Source organism: Macaca fascicularis, chromosome 7 (genome assembly GCF_037993035.2).
Source record: "Macaca fascicularis isolate 582-1 chromosome 7, T2T-MFA8v1.1".
Taxonomy (NCBI): domain Eukaryota; kingdom Metazoa; phylum Chordata; class Mammalia; order Primates; family Cercopithecidae; genus Macaca; species Macaca fascicularis.
The window spans coordinates 72468448-72494107 of record NC_088381.1 but is presented as its reverse complement, the minus strand read 5'-3'; the positions used below and the strand labels follow the sequence as shown (position 1 = coordinate 72494107).

At 44.6% G+C, this 25660-nt stretch overlaps 1 protein-coding gene across 25 annotated transcripts in view; it reads left to right on the top strand.

The window, feature by feature from the left end:
- Positions 1 to 25660, top strand: part of NTRK3 (neurotrophic receptor tyrosine kinase 3) — a 387811-nt gene that overhangs the window by 221223 nt on the left and 140928 nt on the right. For 21 of the 25 annotated variants that reach the window (XM_015453348.4, XM_073996654.1, XM_045395950.3 and 18 more), the window contains one exon: positions 7212 to 7400. In XM_015453348.4, the coding sequence (XP_015308834.2) occupies positions 7212 to 7400 (189 nt within the window). Of the gene's footprint in view, positions 1 to 7211; positions 7401 to 24831; positions 24946 to 25660 lie in introns of all 25 variants that reach the window. The other 4 variants (XM_073996660.1, XM_073996658.1, XM_073996659.1 and 1 more) reach the window with 1 other exon arrangement.

Here is a 25660-nt window from a genome sequence, read left to right as displayed (position 1 = left end):
TAGGGTGGATGTGTCAGGGTATAAATGACAGTGTCTCCTTTGTTCAGTGTGCTCTCGTGACAATACTGCTGGTGGGTGTATCCTTTCTGCAGAAGTATAAAAATGGCCTTGCTGAGGAAATTAAATTTATGTTCAAGTGCTATTTCTGTACGGCACTGGGGAACAAGCATTTCAAACATCTGGGAACCTGAATCCCACCTTGGAATAAACCATTTATGTAAATTGGAGCCATTCCTTGCTCTACACCCTCATTTTTCCCCTGTGGAAGAACAGGGAGGGGAGGAAAAGCCTCTGGACAGACAGTATGGACCATCCTGTGGGGAAAGACACCTGTCAGGGCCATAGAGTTTCTCCAATTATCCAATGGTTCTGTTAAGGTATGGCTAGAAGAATAAAACCCACTGTGGATCTGAAGAAAAAAACAAGGCACCAATTTTAGAAGAGAATAATATGATGTTGAGAGTCTGTGCAAACCTCTGTTCCCTTGAGGGTCTCTCTCTAAAGCTTGCATTTACTAGAAAGACTATAAGAATGTTTCTCTTCTCTTTGATTATTAGTGTTGTGTAACAAAGTAATTGTGTAATTGGGAATGGATTAGTGACAGCAGAGAGGCCGATAACAGGTAGTAGGCGGACTGTGTGTGTGTGTGTGTGTGTGTGTGTGTTGAGGACTCAGTAGACGTCAAAGCTTGACTCCTCTTGACCTGCCATCTACCTCAGCAGCTACAAGAAAATAGAAGAAAGCTGTCCAGACAGCTGATGTATTTTTCTCTGTATTACTCGTCCCTCCTTCAGTATCTTAACAAATTCTTCACTGTGGTTATTAAGGTGAGAACAATCTTCACTGTGGTTCTTATGGTGAGAACAAATGCTTCCTCCCCTAGAGGGGCTACAGGTGTGTAAGTTTTCCCCTGAGGCAAGTGGTGTGAGGACTGGCCAGAGTTTCATGGAATAACATGTTGGTGTCTCTATCAGTGGTTCTCAACCTGGCACAGCTCCATCACCACAAAGCATGTTCGGAAATGTGTGTGGTGGGGAGAGTGACCTACTTTTTTTTTACATTTTAAAATTTTTGTTTTATTAGACTTTATTTTTAGAGTGATTTTAGGTTCACAGCAAAATCAAGTAAAAGGTACAGAGATTTCCCATCTACCCCATGCCCCCATCTGTGCACAACCTCCCTCATGATCAGCATCCTCTGCAGAGTGGTGCATTTGTTGTGGCTGATGAAGCTGAGACTGGCTTTTCATGCCCAGGTCTAGGGCTGCTACATACCCAGAACAGCCCTGTCCAAGAAAGACTCATCTTGACCCAGTGCCAGCCATAGCCCTGTAAGGAGCCCTGCTGGACTCAGACACAAGCAGGCAGGGGCAAGTTGCAGAGACCTCCTCTTACTTCCTTTGAAGTGATGGGCCTATGTGCTTTTTATTGGGTTTTCTTTTAAGAAATGTAGTTTATGGAAGAGCGAAGGTGAGTAAGAGGGCTTTGGGAATGGGACAAGACTCTGATGGTGCAATGCTCTTTCCTGCTATGGAAATAGCTTAAAGGAACATTCAGCAGTGCTTGGAAGAAGATATGATGAATTATCTGTAATCTATCTGAGTGAGTCTAATAAGGCGACTCACTCCTGTCCCAATTCTCAAGGGTCAAGAGGAACATCTTTAAAAAGGGTCTTGGGGAACTGCAATAGAAGGCAGCTGCTTATGAGGAGGATAATATACCAGAATTGATCAAGTATCCCTTTGCACAAATTATTTCCCTCACAGTCTGCACTTTCAGGGAGGCAGTGCTGGTGGAGTGTTATGAGCACGGGCTCCAGGGCCAGACTATGAGTTTGAATTCTAGCATCACCACTTCTTTGCTAGGCATTTGTCCTCGGGCAGGTCATTTCTTTATGCTGTAATGCCTCCATCTTTAAAATGGGGAAAACAATGGTACCAATGTCACAGAAGCATTATAAGATTAATTACCTTTAGAGAGCCTGATGTGTAGGAAGTATTCAATAATAAAAATTATTACAATGATCAGGATTTCTCCAACTAACTCCTCAACTCACAATAATTTGACTTTTCCTTAACATTCCATGGAAACTTCTCTCATTAAGGTCACCTCCACATTTTCCAACACAGTGGCTCATTTTCAGGCTTAATCCTATTTGTCCTCAGTGTGTGTGTCTCTTGAACTTCTAGACACTCTCCTCCTTTGAATGCTTTCTTTTTTTTTGAGAGGGAGTCTTGCTCTGTTGCCAGGCTGTAGTGCAGTGGTGCCATCTCAGCTCACTGCAACCTCCACCTCCCAGGTTCAAGCGATTCTCCTGCCTCAGCCTCCTGAGTAGCTGGGATCACAGGCATGCACCAACAAACCCAGCTAATTTTTGTATTTTTAGTAGAGACTGGGTTTCACCATGTTGGCCAGGCTGGTCTCAAAAGCCTGACCTCACATGATCTACCCACCTTGGCCTCCCAAAGTGCTGTGATTACAGGCATAAGCCAATGTGCCTGGCCTCCTCCTTTGAATTCTAAGACAGTATCCTTTTCTGGTTTCCTTCTACGTCTCTGGCAGTTCTCTTTTTCCTTGCTCTCCTTCCGATGCCTACATTTTAAGTATTGGGATCCCCAGGGCTCTGATGTTTGGCTTTATTCTTTTATCTCTATCAGGTCTTCCTGGGTGATCTTATTCCTTCCCATGGCTTGGGAGTCTGTGGCAGAACCCTTCCATCTGTGGATCTTACCCCAGCTTTTTCAAATCCTCAGATACTGTAGAGAAGGTAGAGACTGTTTTAGATCCCAGGCTCTTGGAACATTCTGTTGACTACTTGCTATCTATGGACTTCATGTGAGCAGGTTCAAAGGAACAGCCTTTCACAAAAGGTTTAAGTCTTGATGTGGTATCTTCTTAAACTTCTCCCTCTTCTGTGTCCTTCCTCCATGTCACTATAACGATCCACATCCTATAATGCTGAGAACAGAAAGGGGCGGGTTAGAGGCGTAACTTCTGTTGCATGTGGTCTTTGTGTCTTCCTGCATTCCATGGTCTACAATTCTAATAAAGCAAGTAGTCTGTAGTTGCAGTGAAGACTTGTGAGCTTTGGAGTAAACAAGACAGCCTGGACATGGATCCTGCCTTTATCATTGTATTCTGTAACCTCTCCCTCCAGACACTTCCTTCCCATAGCGCTGTGGCTTGAGACTGGGGATGATACTAAATCCCCAGCTTCCTCTTTTCCTTGTTTGCCCCTTGTTTTGCTGACATCCCTTTTCCTGATGCATCCTAAGACGGGGACAAGCAAGGCAATTTTTTACACATTTGCAAACAATTTTATTTTGCTCTTACAGTGGGTTGATTTTTTTTTTAGGTGTAGATTTCCAGGTTGAAAAGTTGCCCATCCAAATGTTGAAGGAATTGCTCTGTACAATAACAATAGTGGTATTGTTATAGAGAATGATTCCATTGTCTTTGTGTTCACTGTTCCTTTATAAATGTATCACTCCTGCCTGGAACCTCTTAGCATCTTCTCGTTATCCCCAGGGCTCTGGCATTGTGTAATTGTGTGCCTTGATATATATGTGTGTGTGTGTGTGTGTGTGTGTATGTGCACATACATTCATATTTGTGCACTTGTGTTAATTATGCTGGAAACTGGGTAAGTAATATGGGTAGATTTCCATAAGATTTTTGGTTTTCCATTCATCTCTTCTATTCATATTCATTTTCCCTGTCTCTCTCTTTCTCTCTGGGATTTCTTTTAATTAGATGTTGGATCTCTTTATCAAACCTTTGATTTTCTTATCTTTCCTTTTTCATTTACCACCTCTTTCCTCTGTTTAATTTTCTGGAAGATTTCTTGACTTTATCTTCCACTCTTTTTTAACTTTAAAATTTCGATGATCATAATTTCCAAGGACTCTTCACTACCCTGTAATTGTTCATGTTTTAAATATTGCCTTGTTTGTATAGATGCAGTGTTTTCACTGACGTCTCTGAGGATATTAGTAGTTTTTTTTTAGAAAGTCTTCTTCTGCTTCCTGCATTGCCTCTGTTTCCTGCAGGTCACTGATTGTCTACTCGTCTTGTGCTCTCCCATGCCGGAGCTTTGCTGAAGTGCCTGGTGATCCTGAACTGTTTCTTCATATTTAGGAATTGACCCCTAGAAAGCTAGTGCAATTCTGCCTTGTGTGCATGGGTGGGGCTTGCCAACCGGCAGGCTTCACTGTGGCATGATCACAGAATGAACTTGACTTTCCACTGGGAGATCCCCAAATGTCCATACCGAGAAGTATTTTTTGAAAGAATTCATCCAGAGATGCATTCTCTAATCTCTTGCAGGGTGCTGGTATGAGATGAGATTGGGGTGATGGGGAGGCAGGGTTGCAGGAAGAAGGGGCTCAGCTTCATGCCTCATCCCAGCCCTCCCCTGAGCCTTCTGGGTTCAATGTCTCTGGGTAAACCACTAGAGTCCTGTGGGAGGGGAGCGAGGTGATGGTGGGGGCACCTTGTTCCTGCCTGGAGCCTCACTGCACCTCAGCCTTCCTGGCTGTCTTATCCTTTCATGTAGTGATCCTTTCCAGCAGAACCGGCTGCCTGCAAATAATCCCCCTGCAGTCCTGTTGGTCATCTCTTCTTCCACTCTTTCCTCTTCTCTTGCCTCTTTCGTCTTTTGCTTTTTAAATTCCAAAATATTATTGAACTATCTTATTTTCTCTTATCACCTCTCTTCCTCTTTCTCTTTGGGCACACACACATATATATGTATTTTATTATACTTTAAGTTCTAGGGTACATGTGCACAACATGCAGATTTGTTACATATGTATACATGTGCCATGTTGGTGTGTTGCACCCATTAACTTGTCATTTACTTTAGGTATATCTCCTAATGCTATCCCTCCCTGCTACCTCCCTACAATAGGACCCAGTGTGTGATGATCCCCTTCCTGTGTCCAAGTGATCTCATTGTTCAATTCCCATCTATGAGTGAGAACATGTGATATTTGGTTTTCTGTTCTTGTGACAGTCTGCTGAGAATGATGGTTTCCAGCTGCATCCATGTCCCAACAAAGGACACGAACTCATCCTTTTTTATGTCTGCATAGTATTCCATGGTGTATGTGTGCCACATTTCCTTAATCCAGTCTGTCACTGATGGACTTTTGGGTTGATTATAAGTCTTTGCTCTTGTGAATAGTAGGCACATATATTTTTTGAATTTTTTTTTTTTTTTGTATTTTAGTAGAGGGAATGTTTAGTATATGTTTGAGGAGGGAAAGGGGATAAAAACCAGTGCTTAGTTTTCCCTGTTTAACTGGAATTTGCTGTAAAGTTTTTCAAAAAGTTTACAAGGTATTTTCAGGAACTGTCTTCTTTTTTGCAAGGCAAGTGATTATTGCAAGTATTTGGGCAACCACTTACAGCTACTTTTCCACACGGTCTCCAAACACAGTCAGACATTTGTCATGGATTGGAATAAGCCTGTCTGTGCTGATGGAGTGGAATTCAGGGGCCTCCGTTTGCATTTACCAGTCTCCCATTTAGTTCTGCCTCATTGGTGCTTCACCTCGCTATTTGATGGGAAATATTCTCTCCATAAACTTCAGTAAGATATAATGGATTTCTGCAGTGGAAATATTGTTCAAGCTGCAAAACTGAATCACAGCAGGCACTTTGTCTGGGGACTGTGTGTCTAGCAAAGCAGCCATTTAAAATGCCAGTTATATGAAGCCACAAACAGTCACAGCTAATTCACTTTACAGGAGTTTTATTTGTATGTATGGGAGAACCACGGCACCAAACAGAATAATTTTCTACCAAGACTGCAGCATTAATTATCTTTGCCATCTCAGGCTTTTTGAGTAACTGTATGTCCTTACTGGATTTCTTCTTTGGGTTAGAAAGAAGCGGGAGTGAAGCTGGGGTTGGTAAAGACACAAATGATGTTCTTTGAAGCCATTGGCTCAATGTGGATATTTCAAGAGTGGGACAGCTGACCCAGCTGCGGGTGTGGAGATCATGATGCAGCTTCATTACTGTCATTTGTGAAACTTGGCTCAGGTTAGGTCCAGGCCCACAATGGTCTTATCTCCCTGTGAACAAGGGAGGGTTGATGGCTGAGTGCAGTAAAAGCTACAGGACACTCCCCTGGGAATCTGGTGGCCAGCTGGAGAGGCTCTGGGTCTTTGAGCCACTCATCAGAGATTCTTGATCCTGATTGTAGATGGGACTCACGTGGGGTGCTCTCACAATCTGATGTCCAGCTCGCACTCCCAGACCAATGGAATCAGAACCCTTGGCGATGAAATCCAGCATCAGCCATTGTTAAAGCTCCCTAGAAGAGGAAGAGCAGGGTGTACACTACTGCTACGTCATTTTAAAAATCCTATTGTTGCTACATAAGAAAACAGATGTATTTAAAACTCTTATTTTGAACTAATTTGGACTTGGGAGAAAGTGAAAGTAATTTATGCCAGGGTCATTTAAATTTACTTTGATTTTGCAGCTGTTTCCATGGTTTGATGGGTGAGTAATTATCAAGAAAGAGAATTTAGGGTGGTTCTCTGAATTCAGAATGCAGAGCATTCGAGGAATACTATTCCAGTGGATTTTGCTAATAAAGAAAATGTGGGCCGGGTGTGGTGACTCACACCTATAATCCTAGCACTTTGGGAGGCTGAGGTGGGTGGATCACTTGAGGTCATTAGTTTGAGACTAGCCTGGACAACATGGTAAAATCCTGTCTCTACTAAAAATACAAAATTAGCCAGGCATGGTGGCAGGCACCTGTAATCCCAGCTACTCGAGAGGATGAGGCACGAGAATCGCTTGAGTCCAGGAGGCAGAGGTTGCAGTGAGCCAAGACTGCACCACTGCCTTCCAGCCTGGGTGATGAAGTGAGACTCTATCTCATTAAAAAGAAAAAAAGAAAGGCAACCTATAGAATGGAAAAAAAAATTGTAAGCCATGTATATCTGATAAGGGGTTAATATCTAAAATATACCAGAAACCCAAACTCAAACAACTGAATATATATCTGTATCTCTCTCTCTCTCTCTCTCTCTCTCTATATATATATATATAACACACCCACCAAAAAAAAAAAAAAAAAAAAAAAGGAAAATGTTTGTGATGAGAACAGTAGTTGGGGGTGGTCTCTGGATGGGGCTGGGAACTGGCCGGATGTGATGTCACCAGGTCCTGCATCTCTCTTGGTGTGTGCAGGTCCCGTGGCTGTCATCAGTGGTGAGGAGGACTCAGCCAGCCCACTTCACCACATCAACCACGGCATCACCACACCCTCGTCACTGGATGCTGGGCCCGACACTGTGGTCATCGGCATGACCCGCATCCCTGTCATTGAGAACCCCCAGTACTTCCGTCAGGGACACAACTGCCACAAGCCGGACACGTGTAAGTACTGGGATGGAATGCTCTCCCTCCTGGGGAGGGGAGGGTGGTTGGTGATAGACCATGTACCTGGGGTTCTGGAACCTTCTAGGGTGACCTACTACCTGCCAACCTCCCACTTTCTAAGAGACCCTCCCTGTTTGTCTCAAAACTTGAAGAATAGCCTGAGCCAGGAATCCCCAGGACCAGAGTCCTCTGGGAAGGGGGTGGACTGTGGGTCTGAATCTGCTTCCCTCTTTTCTTCACCTGGGCTCAGCAGGACCCTTGGTGCTGAGAGGTGCTCCCAATAAGGCAGGAGACACAGCGAGGCTGTTCTTCTCTCTAGACCTGGCCTATGTAACTAGGAAACATAACCTGACTCTGTTTAGACAGCAGCCCCTGAGCTTAGCAGAACCTCCACCCAAGCCTCCATGAGAGGAAAGGGAATAAAGGGCGGTGAGTACCTTTGAATGGAAACATCTCTCTAGCTGCCCCTCCAGTGCCCCGAGGTGTGCACTTTCTGAGAATCAGATCATGGCCCCAGTGCTAGGAACTCTCACCTCCCCACTGCAGAGGTCTCACTCAGACCAGAGGGCTCAGGGCACCTGTTTCCCTCTCATCTCCCAACCCCTCTCCTTGTCCTTCTGCTGAGCCCTGCTAGACCCCCTCTCAGCTCCTGGAGCCTCAGTGACTTGGCTGTCCATCCAGCAGGGTTCCTCCTGCTGTGTGCCCAGGTTCAATCTGGGCCCAGCAACACCCAAGCACACCCCCGCTCCTCCTACTGTTCCAGCCCCCAGGAAATGATCCATTGCATCAGGAGAGAGCACAGCAGCTCCTGGAGAACAGGGACACCCGTGCCTGCCTGAGAGCTGAAAGGACAGAAGTGATCAGCTAGGTTGAGGCCTCACCTTACAGACAGGAATACCGAGGCTCTGGGTGGCTGCCCCAGGCTTCCAGCCAGTGGGTTCTCTTCATGTCTCAGTGGGTCGCAGAGTGGGCCTAGGAAGAGGCACTTTCTGGTCTTGCTCAGCCCCTAGGCGGAGGTCTCTGTGCTTGGGGCACAGTCTTTGTAGCTCACAGAACTCTTGCTGCTCCTGCTGGTTCATCCTATAGCAAAGTGGGCATTGGGCTACCGCCATCAGCCTTTGCTTCATTTCCCTGGCTCTGAGTTTTAGGAGAGCATTGTCACAGTGGGAGGGACTGGGCTTGTATCAGCATAAGGTCATCATTTGCCTCCCAACCTTGGGTGTTCTCCAGAATCTGTCTCTGTGTATCAGATGCTCCCTGTCAGTATCAGAAAAAGGACACCTGGGTTCTGGACCAGCACTGGGCAAGGAAGAGAGATACCTGTTTTTCAGATAAACCATGGGAAGCACAGAGCAAAGATTAGTTCACCTTTGGCTAAATTTCCTGTCTCAAATCAGGCTCACCACTGGACTGGCCTGGGTGGGGCTGGGAGGAAGGACCTTCTATGGTGGTAGCTGAGTCCAAGCTCAGTCTAGGGTTGATACTGAGTTTTCTAGGGTGCTGTTGGTATTTGAGAAGAGACCTAGACATTGCTATGTTCAATATACAGTCAGTTCTCATTATCTGTAGCAATTGTGTTCTGTGAAGCTGCTGTGAACACTGAATTAGTGAACATTGAACCATTGCTCCTAGGGAAGACACGAGGTTAGGTTCCTGTGGGCCTCGGGTCACATTTTATCAACCCGTCAATACATAACCTTGTCATATGTTTCAGTTTAAGGACACTTTATTTAATACATATTGTTGATTCATTAACATTGAACTCATGGCCATGGCCACCGTCATTCTTCCTGAGCAAAGCTTATCTAACACCTGTATTTTTTTCCGTGAGGCACATCACAGCTGTCCTGTGCTAAGGAAAACTAGCCAATACTTCAGAACGATGCTTGGGGGCCGTACTAAACTGCACAGTCACCAGCAACAAGCACAAAAGTGTAAAAAATGTGATCTGGAATAGACCACAAAAAGGATAGTTGTTTACAGTATGAGAGCTGAAACAAGAATTTTAAAACACTGTTGTACGTGATAATTATGACAGATGACAGGGTTTTTTTTCCAATTAAAATAAATGGCTTTTTTTAAAAAGACAAAGGACGAAGGCAGATGTCTCCTTGTTGAGCCTCAGCTGGAAACGTGCTCCTAGGGTCACATTTTGTCACTCTACACATGTCCCTAAAGGACCATGAAAGTGCCTTGAGTCTTGGTTTTGGTGTTGCCAAATAAAAAAATCTGTGAATAATGAATTCTCAAATACAGAATCTGTGAATAATGAGGATCCCTCTGTCCTCTTTAGTGGAAGCTCTGGATTCCTGGTGCAGAATATGATCTTGTGATCATATCTGCTCACAGAAGCTCCTGATACCAGGTTATCGGTACAATTGCCAGATGGGATGACTCTCTGGTGTGTTGGAGGCAAGTTTCCTCTGGGCCATCAGAATAAGTGTCCCCATGGAAGACTGGGAGCCATGGAGAGAGCTATGGGGCCTGGTGAGCATCCTTTGGTGTCAAAACAAAGCATACCCAAGGACTCATCGCACTAGGCAAACCATATGGAGGAAGTCTTCCTGCTAGAGCCCTCTAGATTTGTGACTCAAAGTGGCTATTCTAAGGATCCAGACAGTTCTTCAGTGTAAACAAGAAAAGGTTGGTGAAAATGGAAAGACAGCAGGTTTATTGATGAGACTTGAAGGAGCAAGGGAAACAAACAATGGCTTATCAGAGGAAAATCATGAGATGACTCCAGATCATCAGAACCCCCTGATGCTGGGGAAAGTAGCCTTTTTAGAGAAGTGGGACATTTCATTCTATCAATAGACAGCGAATGGCTCTTAATTGTTTTAGAAAACATGAGTGGCATGACAGACCATGAGCAGGAGCATTGTGGCTGCATTTGTCTAATCCTCCCTCTGCTAATCCCTTGGTGACTCACACAGACAGGGTGAAGGGGGGCCCAGGCCAGTCCTCAATGGAGATTTACTGGCTGAGCCAGCAGCAGGTCTCTGATTAACCACGACTTCATCAGTTGAGGGAACAGACTCCAAGGCACATCCCTGTGTGCGATGAGACACTATCATAAATAATTAAAGCTGCATGCATCTTGGCATATAAATAAGTGGAGAGCATTTATGGTGCGGCAGACAAGGCCAGGGTCACTCCTTTGGGGGGATGGCAAGAACCAGGAAGATTAAGAGAATTAAAATGCTCACATTGTGAATCCCCCAGGGGGTCTCCTCATTCTGATTCCCCTCTTTGTCCCATTTAAAAATGTGTAATGTGGGGTGGAATTGCATGAACATAATGCTACCTGACTTCAGGCCTCATTTCCCTGTCCCCCTAGTGATGGATTAAGCCCAAATGTGCTTTTCTTTCTGTACTCATGTGTTTATCTTAAATTGTGGGATATTTCTGATGGAAATGATTAGGATGCTGGTCCTTTCCTTGCTTCTCACTTTCTATCTGCTTTCAATCTGGTCCATAGCATTTTTCCTAGCATGTCAGGCTGCAAGGATATTTAGAGATCACCTGGTACAATCCCTTATCAGATGCATGTATCCCCACACCTGTGTTCCCAACAAGGGCTCTGCATTTGACATTGTCTTTATTCTGCATTTATTTAGCCTTTCCAGGGATTCCGAAAGACCTGAATAAAAATGCTCCTAGTTGGCAATGTATACTGAACCCAAAACCTAATAAAGCCCCCCTCATTATTTATGTATAGCCCTCTGGTTCTTGAGAGCATCATGAAATGGATACAGCCCTCTTGGTCACATAGCTGAGGACCCTAGACTTTGGGCCAGGTCCGACAGAATGAGAGGTCAAGGGACCACTCCAGGTGGGTCACTTGGGAGAAGCTAAAAGTTATTTGTAGCAACACTGGACCCTCAGTTACCTTTGTCACCCGTGTGGCAGCTCTGGACTGCAGTAAGCTGTTCATGGGTGAGGGTTGGACCGCTTGCTGCTGTCTCAGGAGTCACACATTGGCCCTTTCCCACAGGCCAGTTGAAAGGCTTCTCGGCTTTCTTTAAGGCCCTGGAGTTCTCTGTTCATCGTTTTCTCTCCAAACCCATACTCTTGGTTGAGAAAGCGGAGACTATCTGGGGAGAGGCAACTAGTTTCCTTCTTCTGCCTCCACGCCGTCCTTCTGTCCTCGGGTGTCAGTGTCAGACTTTGCTCCCATGTTGTCCCGTCTCAGAGGAAGCAGCATCTCCACCTTTCCAGAGTCAGCCCCTCCAAGCCTTCCCAGTCTGGGCCTGCAAAGAGGACCTGTCTCCATCCTGGTCGGCCTGCCCTTTCCTCTCTTCTCCCTCTTGACGTAGTCTCTGTCTGCTCCTGTGTCCACCACCACACCTCTTGCAGGTCTCTGTCCTGAAGGTCTATCTGTTTCTTTTTCCCCAGGAGCCCCTCCGCTCTCCGTCTGTGATCACTTTGCAAAACCTGACCATGTTCCTTTGAACCTCCTTTCCTCCTTAGCATCCGAGTCACTTTCCACTGTGCTGATTTTTCTCCTTTCATCTATTTAATCCATGTTTATTGAAGGTTTGTGTCAGACTTTCTTTTAGGCTCTGGAAATAACGGGGAACAAGAGACACATGCTCTCCAGCCTCAGGGGCTCACTGCCAACCATAGCTGATTCCCGAGACGTGGGATGGTGCCCCCTGCTGCAGGACCACTCAGAGCACCTGTGCCCTCCCTCCCTCTCCTCCTGTCTTTCTCTCTCAACTGTCTGCTGATGACTTACCAGCTTTATTCCTTCTTTCCAGATCATCCGTCCCACACCTCCAGCCGCTACCTTGAAATGCCCATTTTCCCTCCTGACCGTGACTCCCTCTCCTTTCCTTCCACACTCTGTTTATCTTTTAACACCTCTTTCATTTCTAGCTTCTCGTGAATTCTTCCTAGCCCCATGCTATCCCAATGGAACCTTTCCTTCCTTCCTTCTAACCCATAGCTTAGTCAGTGCCAGGCCCCAGTCTTGAATGTCTTTGGGCCAAATCATACATAGGTCAGCCTGTCATTTCTCAAATATACATGTCCTGTTTCCCAAACCTGACTTTGAGTTTATTCCTAGTGTCATAATTCTTTATTTTCTACAGAAACCACAGCATGGAACTAGGGTCAAAGAAGGTGCTAAGATGTGCCAGAGGACTCCATGCCCAGGCTCTCTAGAAACTCACAGAAGGGGCCGGGCGCGGTGGCTTGCACCTGTAATCCCAGCACTTTGGGAGGCCTAGGTGGGTGGATCACAAGTTCAGGAGATCAAGAACATTCTGGCTAATACGGTGAAACCCCGTCTCGACTAAAAATACAAAATATTAGCTGGGCGTGGTGGCGGGCGCCTGTAGTCCCAGCTACTTGGGAGGTTGAGACAGGAGAATGGCCTGAACCCAGGAGGCAGAGCTTGCAGTGAGCCCAGATGGTGCCACTGCACTCCAGCCTGGGGGGCAGAGAGAGACTCTGTCTCAAAAAGAAAAAAGAAAAAAAAAAAGAAAAAGGAAAAGAAAAAGAAAGAAAGAAAGAAAGAAAGAAAGAAAGAAAGAAAGAAAGAAAGAAAGAAAGAAAAACTCACAGAGAAGAAAAGGAAAGCTTATTGATTTGTATCAACAGCCTCTTTAGAGCAAGCACTGGGCTGGTGTTTTATGTTTTTTATCTTATGCGATCTTTAACCAGCTCTCTGAGGGGGAGCTGCTACTCCCATTTTATAAAGAAACTGAGACTCAGAGAGCTTAAGTGACTTGTTCCAGATCATACAAGAGAGAGCCTGAGATTTAAACTCAGACCTGTTAACTCCTGCATCCATCCCTCCCCTATCAAATCTTGTTGCCTAGACCTCTAGTGATTGACATATACTCAGCATGGCTGGAGGTCAGGGAAGCAACCTATTAAGGACAGTTCTTTTGTTTTATAGAGGCTCACTCTTCTGTTTCTAGGATAAGGACAGTCCTGTATAGGGTGTTCAGGGTTGGCTGAAGTCCTCTGTAGTCATGAGGCTGGGCCAACCTCAGTCTGGCTGTTGGCACTTATTACCCCTCTCTGAATTCTCCATAGAATCAAGTTCTTGAGGGGCCATGACTACCTTCAGATCAGGTGATACCTGGCCCTGGGGTTAATTTTTATTTATTTTAAAGAACAGTTTTAGAATAGGTTTAGATTTACAGAACAATTTCAGAAAGTACAGAGAGCACCCACATATTCCCTTTCACTCCCCACCGTCACCACAGTTTTCTCTATTATTAACATTTTGCGTAATTATGGTATATTAGTTGCAATTGGTGAACCACTATTGATACATTTTTGTTAACTAAAGGCCACAATTTAAGAAGGGTTCACTGCTTGTGTTGGACAGTTCTGTGGGTTTTGACAAAAGCATAGTGTCATGTATCCACCATGATAGTATCGGACAGAATAATTTCACTGCCCAAAATGTCCCCTGTCCTCCATCTATTTATCCCCTTACATCCCTCAATCCCTGGTGACCACTGATCTTCCTACTGTCTCCATAGTGTTGTCTTTTCCATATGTCATATTGTTGAACTCATACAGTGTGTAGCCTTTTCAGACTGGCTTCTTTCATTTAGCAATATACATTTAAGGTCCTCCATGTCTTTTCTTGGCTTGATAGCTAAGAAAAATTTTCTTGGCTTTATAAAAAAAATTTAAAAAAAATTTTTATTTTATTTATTTATTTATTTATTTATTTATTTATTTATTTATTGAGATGGAGTCTTGCTCTGTCTCCCAGGCTGGAGTGCAGTGGCACGATCTTGGCTCACTGCAAGCTCTGCCTCCCAGGTTCACACCATTCTGCTGCCTCAGCCTCCCGAATAGCTGGGACTACAGGCATCTGCCACCACGCCCGGCTAATTTTTTGTATTTTTAGTAGAGACAGGGTTTCACCGTGTTAGCCAGGATGGTCTCGATCTCTTGACCTCGTGATCCGCCTGCCTCGGCCTCCCAAAGTGCTGGGATTACAGGTGTGAGCCACCGTGCCGAGCCTGATAGCTCATTTTATTTTTTATTACTGAGCAATAGTTCATTGTGTGACTGTATTACAGTTTTTATTTCCTCACTTATTGAAAAGCATTGTGTTAGTTTCTTAGGGATGCCAGAATACAGTACCACAAGTTGGGTGGCCCCAAACAGCAGAAATTTTTTATCTCACAGTTCTGGAGGCCCAAAGTCTGAAATCAAGGTATTGTCAGGGCCATTCTCCCTCTGAAACCTATAGGGAAATCAATCCTTCCGTACCTCTTCCTAGTTTCTGGTGGTATGGCACTAGCTTTTTTTTTTTTTTTCAGGCACTAGCTTTTTTTTTTTTTTTTTTTTTTGAGATGGAGTCTCGCTCTGTCGCCCAGGCTGGAGTGCAGTGGCGGGATCTCAGCTCACTGCAAGCTCCGCCTCCCGGGTTCACACCATTCTCCTGCCTCAGCCTCCCGAGTAGCTGGGACTACAGGCGCCCGCCACCACGCCCGGCTAATGTTTTGTATTTTTTAGTGGAGACGGGGTTTCACCGTGTTAGCTAGGATGATCTCGATCTCCTGACCTCGTGATCCGCCCGTCTCGGCCTCCTAAAGTGCTGGGATTACAGGCTTGAGCCACCACGCCGGGCCTCTTACGCCTCTTTAGCTACAGAGCAGTAGTGTGAGGTTCCTGGCCTCATTCTTTCCCTAGGAAAACTTGATGCATTCCCCTCTAACATACCAGCCCACAAGGCAAGAACATCTGCACAGATAACCAAAGCTGGAACTACTAGATCTGTGCACCGTCTCTTTGGCTGGGACCAGTGGTTCCTTTTATCAGAGTGTGCAAGTGGCTTATCTCCTCCTTTTCTTCTGGGCCAATTAACCATGAAGCTTGCCTTTTCTGGAAGAGGATTTGCCCAGGCCAGTTTCCAGCTGCGGTGGGGAGCACAAAGCACATGTGCGTAATGCAGTATTAATAGTGCATTGGCGTGATATAGATTCTGTCACCTTCTATACTAACAAACATCGCTTAGTGCAGAGTAATGATGGGTATTTATTCCCAGCCACTTAACTCAGCATAATGGACTTGCAGATGAAATATGGAAAATGGGCTCCTTTGTCTGGGAGGCTGGGGCCCTTCCTGGAACCAGTAGCAGAGGCAACAGCAGCAGCTGCTGCTCCTGCAGAATAAGTCTTTCTCTAGAAGAAGTCCTGGATGGACTTGCCTGATGGAAAGAAGGAGATCTGGTTACAGGGCTGGGCTGGGAGTGTGGGTGTGCAGCTGAGGAGGCGAGGTTGGCATACCAGGGGCTGCTGTTTGCTCCCTGTGGTTGTTTTAGAAGGCAGGCTCTGCTGGATGTGACATGGGAGAGAAATAGGACCAAGGTGGATGGGGGATTCTGATGGGTCCCCTCTTTTATGCTGCTGGTTGGATCTTGACAGTCCACTCTGGGGGAACCATAGGATGAATCTTGGTGAATCTTGGTTAATAATGGAACCATTTAGCTTTCATCTTTTTTACCAATTCTGTATCTCCAGGCCTTGCTTGGTAGGCAGTGTTTCATAAAACATTTTAAATGGACATAAATTTGTATTGTACCCCTCTGATTTTTCTTAAATCTTATCTTCAGATTGAATTAGAATAACTAGGAGACCCCCAGGAATTCTTACCAAACCTACCAGACCTAGGTTTGGTAAGCACAAGGTCTCTGGAGGGAGGGATGGGTCTGAACATATTACCAGTATTCTTTCTTTCTAGAAAGAGCTGGATGATGCCAGAATGAGATATCTTGGGAGCCCAGCGAGTAAGTCCAGGGCCCATGGGCTTGAACTTAGTGTACATACAAGCTTGTCTGCAGGGTCTCAGCCTCAAGATATTAATCTCTGCTGGGTGCTGACGTCTGAGTTCCCTAAATGTTGGTACAATCCAAGCATGGCACTTTGACATTTTTCCCCCATCCCAGGAAGAAAAAAATCATATGAAGCCATTTCCCTGAAATTAATTGAAAACACTAGACTTTCCTAGCATGCACTTTGGAGCTATAACCAACTAGTTCAAAGTGACAGATTAGCATTCATCTCCCTGGGCCAAGACCACCTGCCATCCTTGCGGTTATCATGACCTCATCTGCTCTGTGCCTCACTGCCATAATCACATACTCAAAGTTAGTAGCTGCATGCAGTCATGCTAATTAAGTAATTAGGTCTAATTATGCTCCCTGTAAATACAAGGTAATTGGCTTAAAAAAAGTACTTGGGGATAAGCATTCACTTCATGGTCGAGGAGGGGAAGAATGATGAGACCCCCCAGCCAAGTTGGAGTAATGTCATTTCATGGTGGCCTGGGAGCCCAGAGGAAGCTGCACCCGAAAGCTGAAGGTGAGCAGAACATGGAGTGGGTCCTTTTTGCTCTGCTCAAAGGCCTAGAAGCAGAAGGACTACTTGTCTTCCTGGCATGTTTTGGCCTCAGTCTTGTCTTCAAGGAGTGAGAGCATTAGCTTTCCTCCAGAGATCCTTTCTACCTCAAGAGTTCCTAGAGATAATTAGTTTATATTTTTTCTTCTTCAACTGGATTCAGGCATCCAGTCTGTATTGGAGTTTTAGAGGGTCATAATTCTGAACCAGCTAAAACGTACATATAGCGGTCAGATAGGAATCAAAAGATGATCATTATTGTTGCGCCCAAGAAGGCAGCTTGAGCGTAAAGCCAAAATGGGCTTTTTGGTGCTTCTCCTCAGTCTTGAACTTGGGATGCACAGATAGAACTTGGGTTTGCTGAGCAGATATTATTCATTCAGTTGCATGGAGAGTCATGATTCACCTTACCTTTTGGAAGCCAGAGAGCTTAGGAACACCCCAGGAAGCTCATATGCGCAAGGAGAGAATCCCTTTTCTTCATGAACTTTGCCCAGAAGAGAAATGTGATGGCGGATGATGGACTCCACCCTCATCACCCATCAAAGAAGTCACTTGCTTTTCACAGGGAGAAGCCAGGAATGCAGGGTGAGGGAAGGGCTTGGGGTTACTTCCCGTGTCTCCAAGGAGACAGACATTCTTATTTTAAGGGCAGAAGTTAAAAATCAGGGAAAGGGAAAAAGATCTCCTTCTCCCACCTACAAGCAGTAATCTCAGTAGTTTATGGTGGTCTCTATTAGTGTTCTCTTTCCAGAAGCCCTTTTCCAGGGGAAAGTGGTCATCACCTCCATCTTCTATGAGTGAATACGTGAGTCGTTCCTTATGACAGATGTGCCCAAGAATTTGTTGGTTCTCATTCCCCTTGCACTATATTATTGACAGTCAATAACTAAAAACCAAAGCTCTACCCACACCTTAGCCAAGAAGCCAAGAGTACAACTGCCCTTCCATCTTCTCTTCAGCTGCCTTTAATTCATTGTTTCGCAAATTGTTCTCTGAAGGATACGAATAGGCATTGCTTAAAAAAAAAAGTTTCATGGCAAAATAATTTTGGGAAAACCTGGATTAAGTAACTTTCATACTGTAGGATTCTGAGAGCCTTTAATGCTAGAGATCCCTGAGACTTTCCAAGAAGAACCTTTGGTCTGCAGCACTTCCCAAATTTCTTGAACTACTGAACCTGATTTTGAGGTATACCTGTTAGCATCTCTGTAGACACAGATGTTTCAATGGATCCCATTCAGGGCTGTTCTGGGGTTTGGGGGCTCCATTGTTGCCTCCCCAGCAGGTGTGGTCACTCACTGTGACAGTGCCCAGATGGGCCTGAACCCATTTGGCACAGGCACTGTCACATTTCCTCTCAAGCCCCTGGGAGGGACAGGACGTAGCTGCATTCCGTGAGAATAGCCCGAATTGGGGTGGTAACATTCTTCAGGATTTCTGGCAGAGCACTAAATCCTACACTTAAATGGATCAGGGGATCTTTGCCTGTTGTTCTCTTCCTAGAAGCTCTTGCAGGTGCTTCTAACACTTCCTAAACCCCAGATCCGGAGAGGCTGGTCATGGCCAAAGTTTCACTGCATTCCTTGTTTCCAGGCAGATCTGCTGCCACTTAGGAATGGAATCTTAGGGAGCTGCTCCAAGGAGAAATGCTCAAACCAAGATGCAGCCAGCCTTCTCAAAGTCACTATTGCCAAACTATTATTTGGAAGGTCAAAGCATCTTCTTATTTCAAGAAGATAATATAATGGTCTTGGCATGCAGTAGGCAGGGTCTAGCAGCTGAGAGAGTGAACTGAACTAGGGGATTGCAGAGGATCCTTTTTCATTAGAAACGAAAGTGACATGAGCATGGGTGGCCCTAGACCCAGGTCCCAGCTTATCATCTCAGCCACTGCATGACTGTGGGCAAGGTACTTGCCTTCTCTAAATTTGAGATAAGAAAAGGTGACCACCTTAGCAGGTATCTTTTGAGATGAAGGGGTATGAGAATTTGAAAATACTCTGTAAACTTGTATAAGTGACAATACGTGATCATCCTCGCCTTGATAGCAATATTTTTACAACGATCATTACGATTTCTGATATAAATATGCTCTTGGGGGACACCAGCTTGATGGTACCAAAAAATATGTTTTCCAAGCTTGGAGTTATTTCTGAAATAAGAATGCCCTCCAGCGACTTCTTTCCCCCAACTCTAAGAAACAGCATTTTATCACCCGGCTCCACAGCTACGAAGATGCTCTTAGGAGTCGGCACTGTAATATGTTGGTTGTCAGGAAATGATGGATGTAGATGAGCAGAGGGCTCAGGCCAATTTCCTGTTGAGTTAATGAGACCAAAATGTTGTGTGGGCTCAACTAGAAGATGGCAGAGAGATTCATGGCGAGATTCTTTTGTTTGTGTTTTTGTTTGATTGATTTTTTGTTTCACCCTTCCCTTTGTCAGCAAACTTAATTTTGTTGAAACAAAGCTCCTCTTCTCCCTTGTATGCCTGCCTGTGTGCATTACGCTGAGTTCTCATATGTTTGTGCCTGCACGGTCCCCTCCGAAGTTAGGGCTTCAATGTCTGTCTGCTTATTTGACTTCCTTTTTGCTTGTCCTTAGACGTGAGTGCACAGCCCTTTTGTTTTTTTCTTAGCAAACTTATACACAGGATCTTCAGACACAAATGTACATGTGTCTGAGTCTTGTTCATATTTGTGCACATATCTCATGTTTTAGACACTGATTATATCAGTTGAGATCCTTTTGACTGAAAGTACAAGACAATCCTGACTCACTCAGCATAAACAAGAAAGATGTCAATCATCGCATAACTCAGCTAAAGAGCTAGGGAAGGCTCCTGGTGAAGTGTATTAGGACTCTAGCTCTGCTTTTTCTGATTCTCCTGCCTCTGCCTTTCTGTGTTTTGCTTTATCACCAGGTTGACTTCTCTCATGGCTACAAAATGGTTGCAGCAGCTCCAGGGATCACAGCCAAGCACATGGACTAGGGGCCCCACGGGGCTGTCTCTTTTTGTGGGTGGGTTGAAACTGAGAAAGCCTTTTTCCAAAGCACCTAAGTAGTCTTTCCTTCCTGTTTCATTGGCCAGAATTATGTCATATGTTTATTCCCAAGCCAGTCACTCTTAAAGGGAACAGAATTACCCCCAAGCACTTTAGGCTCCTCCAGATTCTCCCCTGGGGCTGGGAATGGAACTCATTTTCCCTGAGGCATATGGTTGCCTGGAGGGCATATGTCTGCACAGAATCACAGGGCTCTGTTAGCAAGAAACGGGAAGTGACTGTTAGAAATGACAGTGCCTGCCACCCAGGTCTCTTCCAGGAGTAAAGCAAATGCTCACCTAGGCTTTCAGCCTTGCAAATACTGTCATCCTGTTCTTCTAGGAGTAAGCGGTGCCTCTTGGGGTACAGGGGGTAGAATGAAGATGAAAACATTGACACCATGTACATTTTACTCCTTGTATCTCTCCTCTTAGGAAGAGCAACCTAGTAATTTGTTGTCATCATCACTGTTCTGGTCTGGTAAACTGTCGTGCTAATTTTCAAGGCTAGACTTTTATGCCTGGGTGATGAAACATTTCTGCTTGTGGTTTTAGCTGGATCCAACTATCTTGGTTGAGCAAGCTGTGTGAATTCTTCAGAGCTGCTATGTGATCCTTTGGGAGCATAGCTTTTGGAGAGTAGGTGGGAGGAGGTAGGTGGTGAAGAGAGGGGAAAAGGGGGAGTGGTAAAAAATAAATAAATAAATTAACATTTACTGAATACTTACCAAGGGCCAGGCTCTGAACTTGAAGTACATTCAAATAATAATAAAATCATACACTGCGTAGTGCTTATTATATCTTAGGCACCAAAACCAGTTTAAATATAATAATAAATTGTTCAATCCTCACAAAAATCATATGAGGGCTGGGCGTGGTGGCTCATGCCTATAATCCTAGCACTTTGGGAGGCCAAGGCAGGCGGATCATGAGGTCAGGAGATCGAGACCATCCTGGCTAACATGGTGAAACCCCGTCTCTACTAAAAACATGAAAAAAAAAAAAAAAATTAGCCGGCCTGTAGTCCCAGCTACTCAAGAGGCTGAGGCAGGAGAATGGTGTGACCTCAGGTGGCAGAGCTTGCAGTGAGCGGAGATCGTGCCACTGTACTCCAGCCTGGGCGATAGAGGGAGACTCCCTCTCAAAAAAAAAGAAAAAATTCATATAAGGTAGCGTCTATTACTTTCCCCATTTTCTAGGTGAGGAAACTGAGGCATAGGTAGTGGTTAAAATATTTGCTAGAGTCTTGCAGCTAGAAAATGACAAAACTGTGATGTGACAGAGCCTACCGCCGCCTCTTCTTTTCATGAAGTCTTTCTTTCTACATTAAATCAGGCTTTAATGTAAGTGTAGTGTTCTCTACTTTACAGATTAGGCATTTCTTAGGGAAGCAAGGAAGTTAAGGGACTTGCCCAAGGTCATTTACTGGTCAAAGGTAAAGCCAGGATTCAAACTGTAGAGTTTAGGAGCATGCCACTTCTACTAATCTCCCACTGTCAGCTGACTTCCAATTCACCCCCACCCCCACCTTTTGGGAGATCTTGGAGACTTTCAGATGGTTGCTAGTTTGGGTGACCCATAGTGCTCACCAGTGAGGCAGTAGAAGGCAATTCTTCTCTAGCACTTTAGCTCCTATGTAGTCATCCCCCTCCCTGTGCCTACCCCAGAAGGCTCTTTGGAGCTTCAGATCCCCACGAGGCAGGCCTCCTAGAAGCAGGGTCCAGCTAGAGATGGGCATTGGAGGTGATGCAAGAGCTACCCCTGAAGGAGAAGAGCAGAAGTCCTTGGATCCAAGTTGACCTATTTTTGGCCAAGTCTCCTTTTATCCTGTCGCTGGTGGTTTTGTCGCTTAATTTGTCACCCAGATTGTGGCTGTGCCTCTCAGTAGGCAACGTATAAGCTTCTGTCCCCAGACTTAGAATTGCTGGTGATACAGCAACTCTTTGCACTGGATTCTGCTGAGTCGAGCAGCCCTAATGCCACTGGTAATGAAGAAGTGTTGGGACTAAACTCCTAATGGCTCATTGATTGGTTGAATTATGCTCAGTGTAATTCTGAAAATAGATTTGAAATATGTGCTTGGGGATTTGTGGGGATTTGTTACTTAGGAGCTTTAACTAAATCATGGCTGGTTTGACAGAGACATCAACACAGGGAGCCTGTGCCTGGGGCGTGATGTTCATCTCTGGGTGACCCTCCTCCCCCTATTCCCCAAAGTCAGGAAAGTGTGCTCGGTGGGTTGACTAGGAGTGGGATGGTCCCCCCTCCCTTCACATATATTCCTTTGTTCAGGGTTTGAGAAGGTCAACTTGGTTGAACAAACCACTGCAAACTCCTCAGTATTGCTAAGGTGAAATGGAGACATCACAGATTCTGGATTCTCCCTTTTATTTCCTCTGAAGTTAAGAACAGATGCTATCTTCTTTCTAATTCCAAGCTTTCACTTTTCCTGGAGCTGCCACTCTGGGGAAGAACCAAAGGGGAAGCCTTCATGGAGGCTTAGCTAATCAGCCTTTTGGCATATTCTGGTGCCATCTTTTCCTTCTGCATCCTTGGATCCTAGGCCTAAAGGAGGAGCTGTATGAAGGGTTTCTGGTCTTGGGCTGAGCTTCTAACATCCATGCTTCTTTTGGTGAGTGCCAAGTTAACTTGGAGACAATAGAAAAGCTAATGAAGGCCCCTCTGTGAGGGAGCAATCATTAGAAAATAATATTCAGAGACCTCCCAGCACACCTCAAATCACTCACCTTGTATTTCTTTCCCTCTGGTCTATCAGAAACCTAAAATGCCTCCCATTTTTGATGCAAGGTAGATCAGAAACAAACAAGGGATGTTATAAGTGAGCCTTAGTGAGGCAAATTTGAAAGATGCAGTGGACCATATTTCCATGGGGAATTTGATCAGGGGCTTTTTTTTTTTTTTCAACCTTGTCTGAAAGGGTATATTCCCCTTCCCTGGGGTAATTTATACTCAGCCAGTCTTTAGGAAAGAAAAAAAAAATCCCCAAAGAAGGGAGGAAGTAAAAACAAAACCTGGAAGAAAAGAAAAAAAATGACACTCTCCTCTTATAAAGAAATTACTGACGTTCTACATTATGAACTGTATTAATTTTTAATGGCTGAGAAAGGAGTTGATTTATAATGCATCCTTTCTGGCTGCAAAGCCTGTCCCCAGCTAATAAATAAATGACAGTTCTCTCATATTAAAAGTATCCGTCATCTTACACTGTTGGAATGTAAATGGTGAGAGGCATTGAATGAGAGGCCCCTGGGAGGGGCGTGCCCTGCCGTGCCCAGCTGGAGAAGAGCCTGCCATAGCGGTCTGCCTAGTTCTGAGGCAGCTTAGTCCATTCCTTCTTCTTGTTCTCAGCAAAGTGACCCAAATAGCTACAACTCTTGCGGTACAGGAGAAAGTTCATAAGAAAAGGTGATGGACCATTTAGGAACAGTTCATCTTGTAAATTTAAATTCCTGGTGTTTAAGCAAAATGGTCCATGGCTTCTCCTTACATATCCTTAGGGGTTCCTCATTGGCTTCCCATGCATCTCTGGGATTATGTGTTCAGTAGTTCATCCTTTGATGGTGGTCACAACTCTGGTTGGCCTCTCTATGCCTCTTTAGAAAATAAACAGGAACACCTAACATTCGTTTTTGGTTTCAAGGTAATATATGATCACTGAAAATATTTTGAGGAAAATCCAGAAAAGTGAAAAGAAGAAAATAAGAATGATCCCTAACGCCAACCCAAGTGATGAAGGCATGACATTTTGCCTTATATGCACAGGCTAATAACATACACAGACATGTACACATCAACATGAACATGTATAATACACACAAATGAGATCATATTCTGCATATGGTTTCAAAATCTGAATTTGTCATCTAGCAGAATATCATAGACCTTTATTTCACAATACCGCTATACCGCTATTTTTGATGGCTACATAACACGTGGCCAGGCTATATTCACTTTGGAGCCGCTGTAGAGCTGGTGATCAGTCAATCGAGATGCATTCCTTCGTTCTTCATTACAACGCCAACTCCAGAGTAAACATAGTGCAGGAGAAAAACTGAATACAAAGGATGATTTTTGCACAGAGCTCCTAATCTTGGAGCAACTACTATGCTGCAGAGTCAATGCAGTGAGGCTGAGAGATGAACAGAGTGGCATCATCCCCGCATGAGGGAGTCCACACTCCAGCTGGGGAGACAGGCCAGTTAACAGTTTTGGAGATATGAGCATAATGAGATGCCTGCCACAGAGGCCCTGCCACTAAAGGGCCCGGTGTGCTTAGAGAGCAGAGGGTTGTTTAAATTAGGGGAGCAGAGGCTTGGGTAAAGGCTCCACAGAGGGGAAAGTGTTTGAGCTAGGAAGCTGCAGGGAAACTTGGACTGGCAGAGATGGACAGGAAGGGCCTTCCAGGCCACCGTAGCAGTAGCAGGAGGCAGAGAGAGGGCAGGGTTTGGCGGGGTCAGGGCTGAAGGTGAGTGACCAGAGAAGGACTCCCTCCGGGGGTGGAGGAAGCAGGTCTTGTTTATGTGTTAAATTACATAGCTTATTGACACAATAATTATAAATTTATTCATAGAATTTGCACTTACATAGTCCAGGCCTTTGTTTATCACTCTTGTCACTATTTCTCAGAAGTAGGTGATGACTAGAGAAGTAAGGAAAACTATCAACATTCTAATAAAAAAGGTAAAACAAAGTAGCAAGTTATTCTCTCTGAATTTACGGACAGTTCCAGGCAAATACAGAGAGACCCCTGTTCCAGAAAGAAGAGAAATGAAACACTCACTGAATATACCTTTCAGCACAGGGAGCGTTATTTAGAAAATGAGAGAGATCTAGCGGTTGCTGCCAGCAGGCTCCACTCCCTCTGATTTATTTATATTGTCTTTATAGGCTTATAAAAATGGAAGTTTGCCTAGATTTTGAGACTAACATTTCTATCCTTTCACATATGAATTTATTTCTTGATTTGTTGTGCATATTTCTAAACATAGATCGACCAATGACTTTTGCTTTTGGAAAAATAAAAAAGAAAATCTCGGAGCTGGTGAGAAGAGGAATCAGAGATCATGTTCCTGCAAAGAACCTGCTCCGGTGTTGCCAGAGAGGTAGGCAGGGAAGCATCCAAGAAGCATTTATTCCTTGAGCACCTGAGAGAGCCTGTTGTTTTTGGCAGGTGGAAAAGTGGCAGCCCAAGATCAAGTCATAGCTGGTCTTGGTTTTATAACCAGTTAGTTGCAGTTGCAATATGATCCTCGCTTATATTTTTGCCTTCAAATCTTGGACCCAAAATTATTCCAGCAATAGGAGTTGGCTGAAAGCTAAGTTTTTCCTTTCCTGCTCTTTAATTCTCTTTCACTTAACTTCCTTGTAGAACATAGAAGTTTTTTTAATCTGAAAAATATCTCAGAGATCCAGTGAGACTTATCTTTTCATTTAGTCGATGAGGAAACTGAGGGCCAAACGCATAGTTCAATGACATTAAACTGCATGAGGATTTGGAAGAAGGAACAGGTCGAGGAGTAATGGCTATTGTTTCTCACTCCTGAACCTGTAAGTGGAAATGCAATCTTTTCATTTTCCCCCAACTTGGTTTTTTTTGTCTGGGCCATTTAACAAGGAATGTCTGACAAAAGTGAATTGTCTGACTCAGGTGCAGTAATTGCCACAGAAATTGGTTTTGGTGTCTTTGGGGAATTCTGCAGTTGAACCCAGAAGGCATCCTTATCAAGTAGTTTGTCCCAACACTTCTGCAAATTTTAAGAACCTCAGATATCACTGTTTTCCTTTGGAGTGATATTTTGTTATTTTAGTAAACTTTCA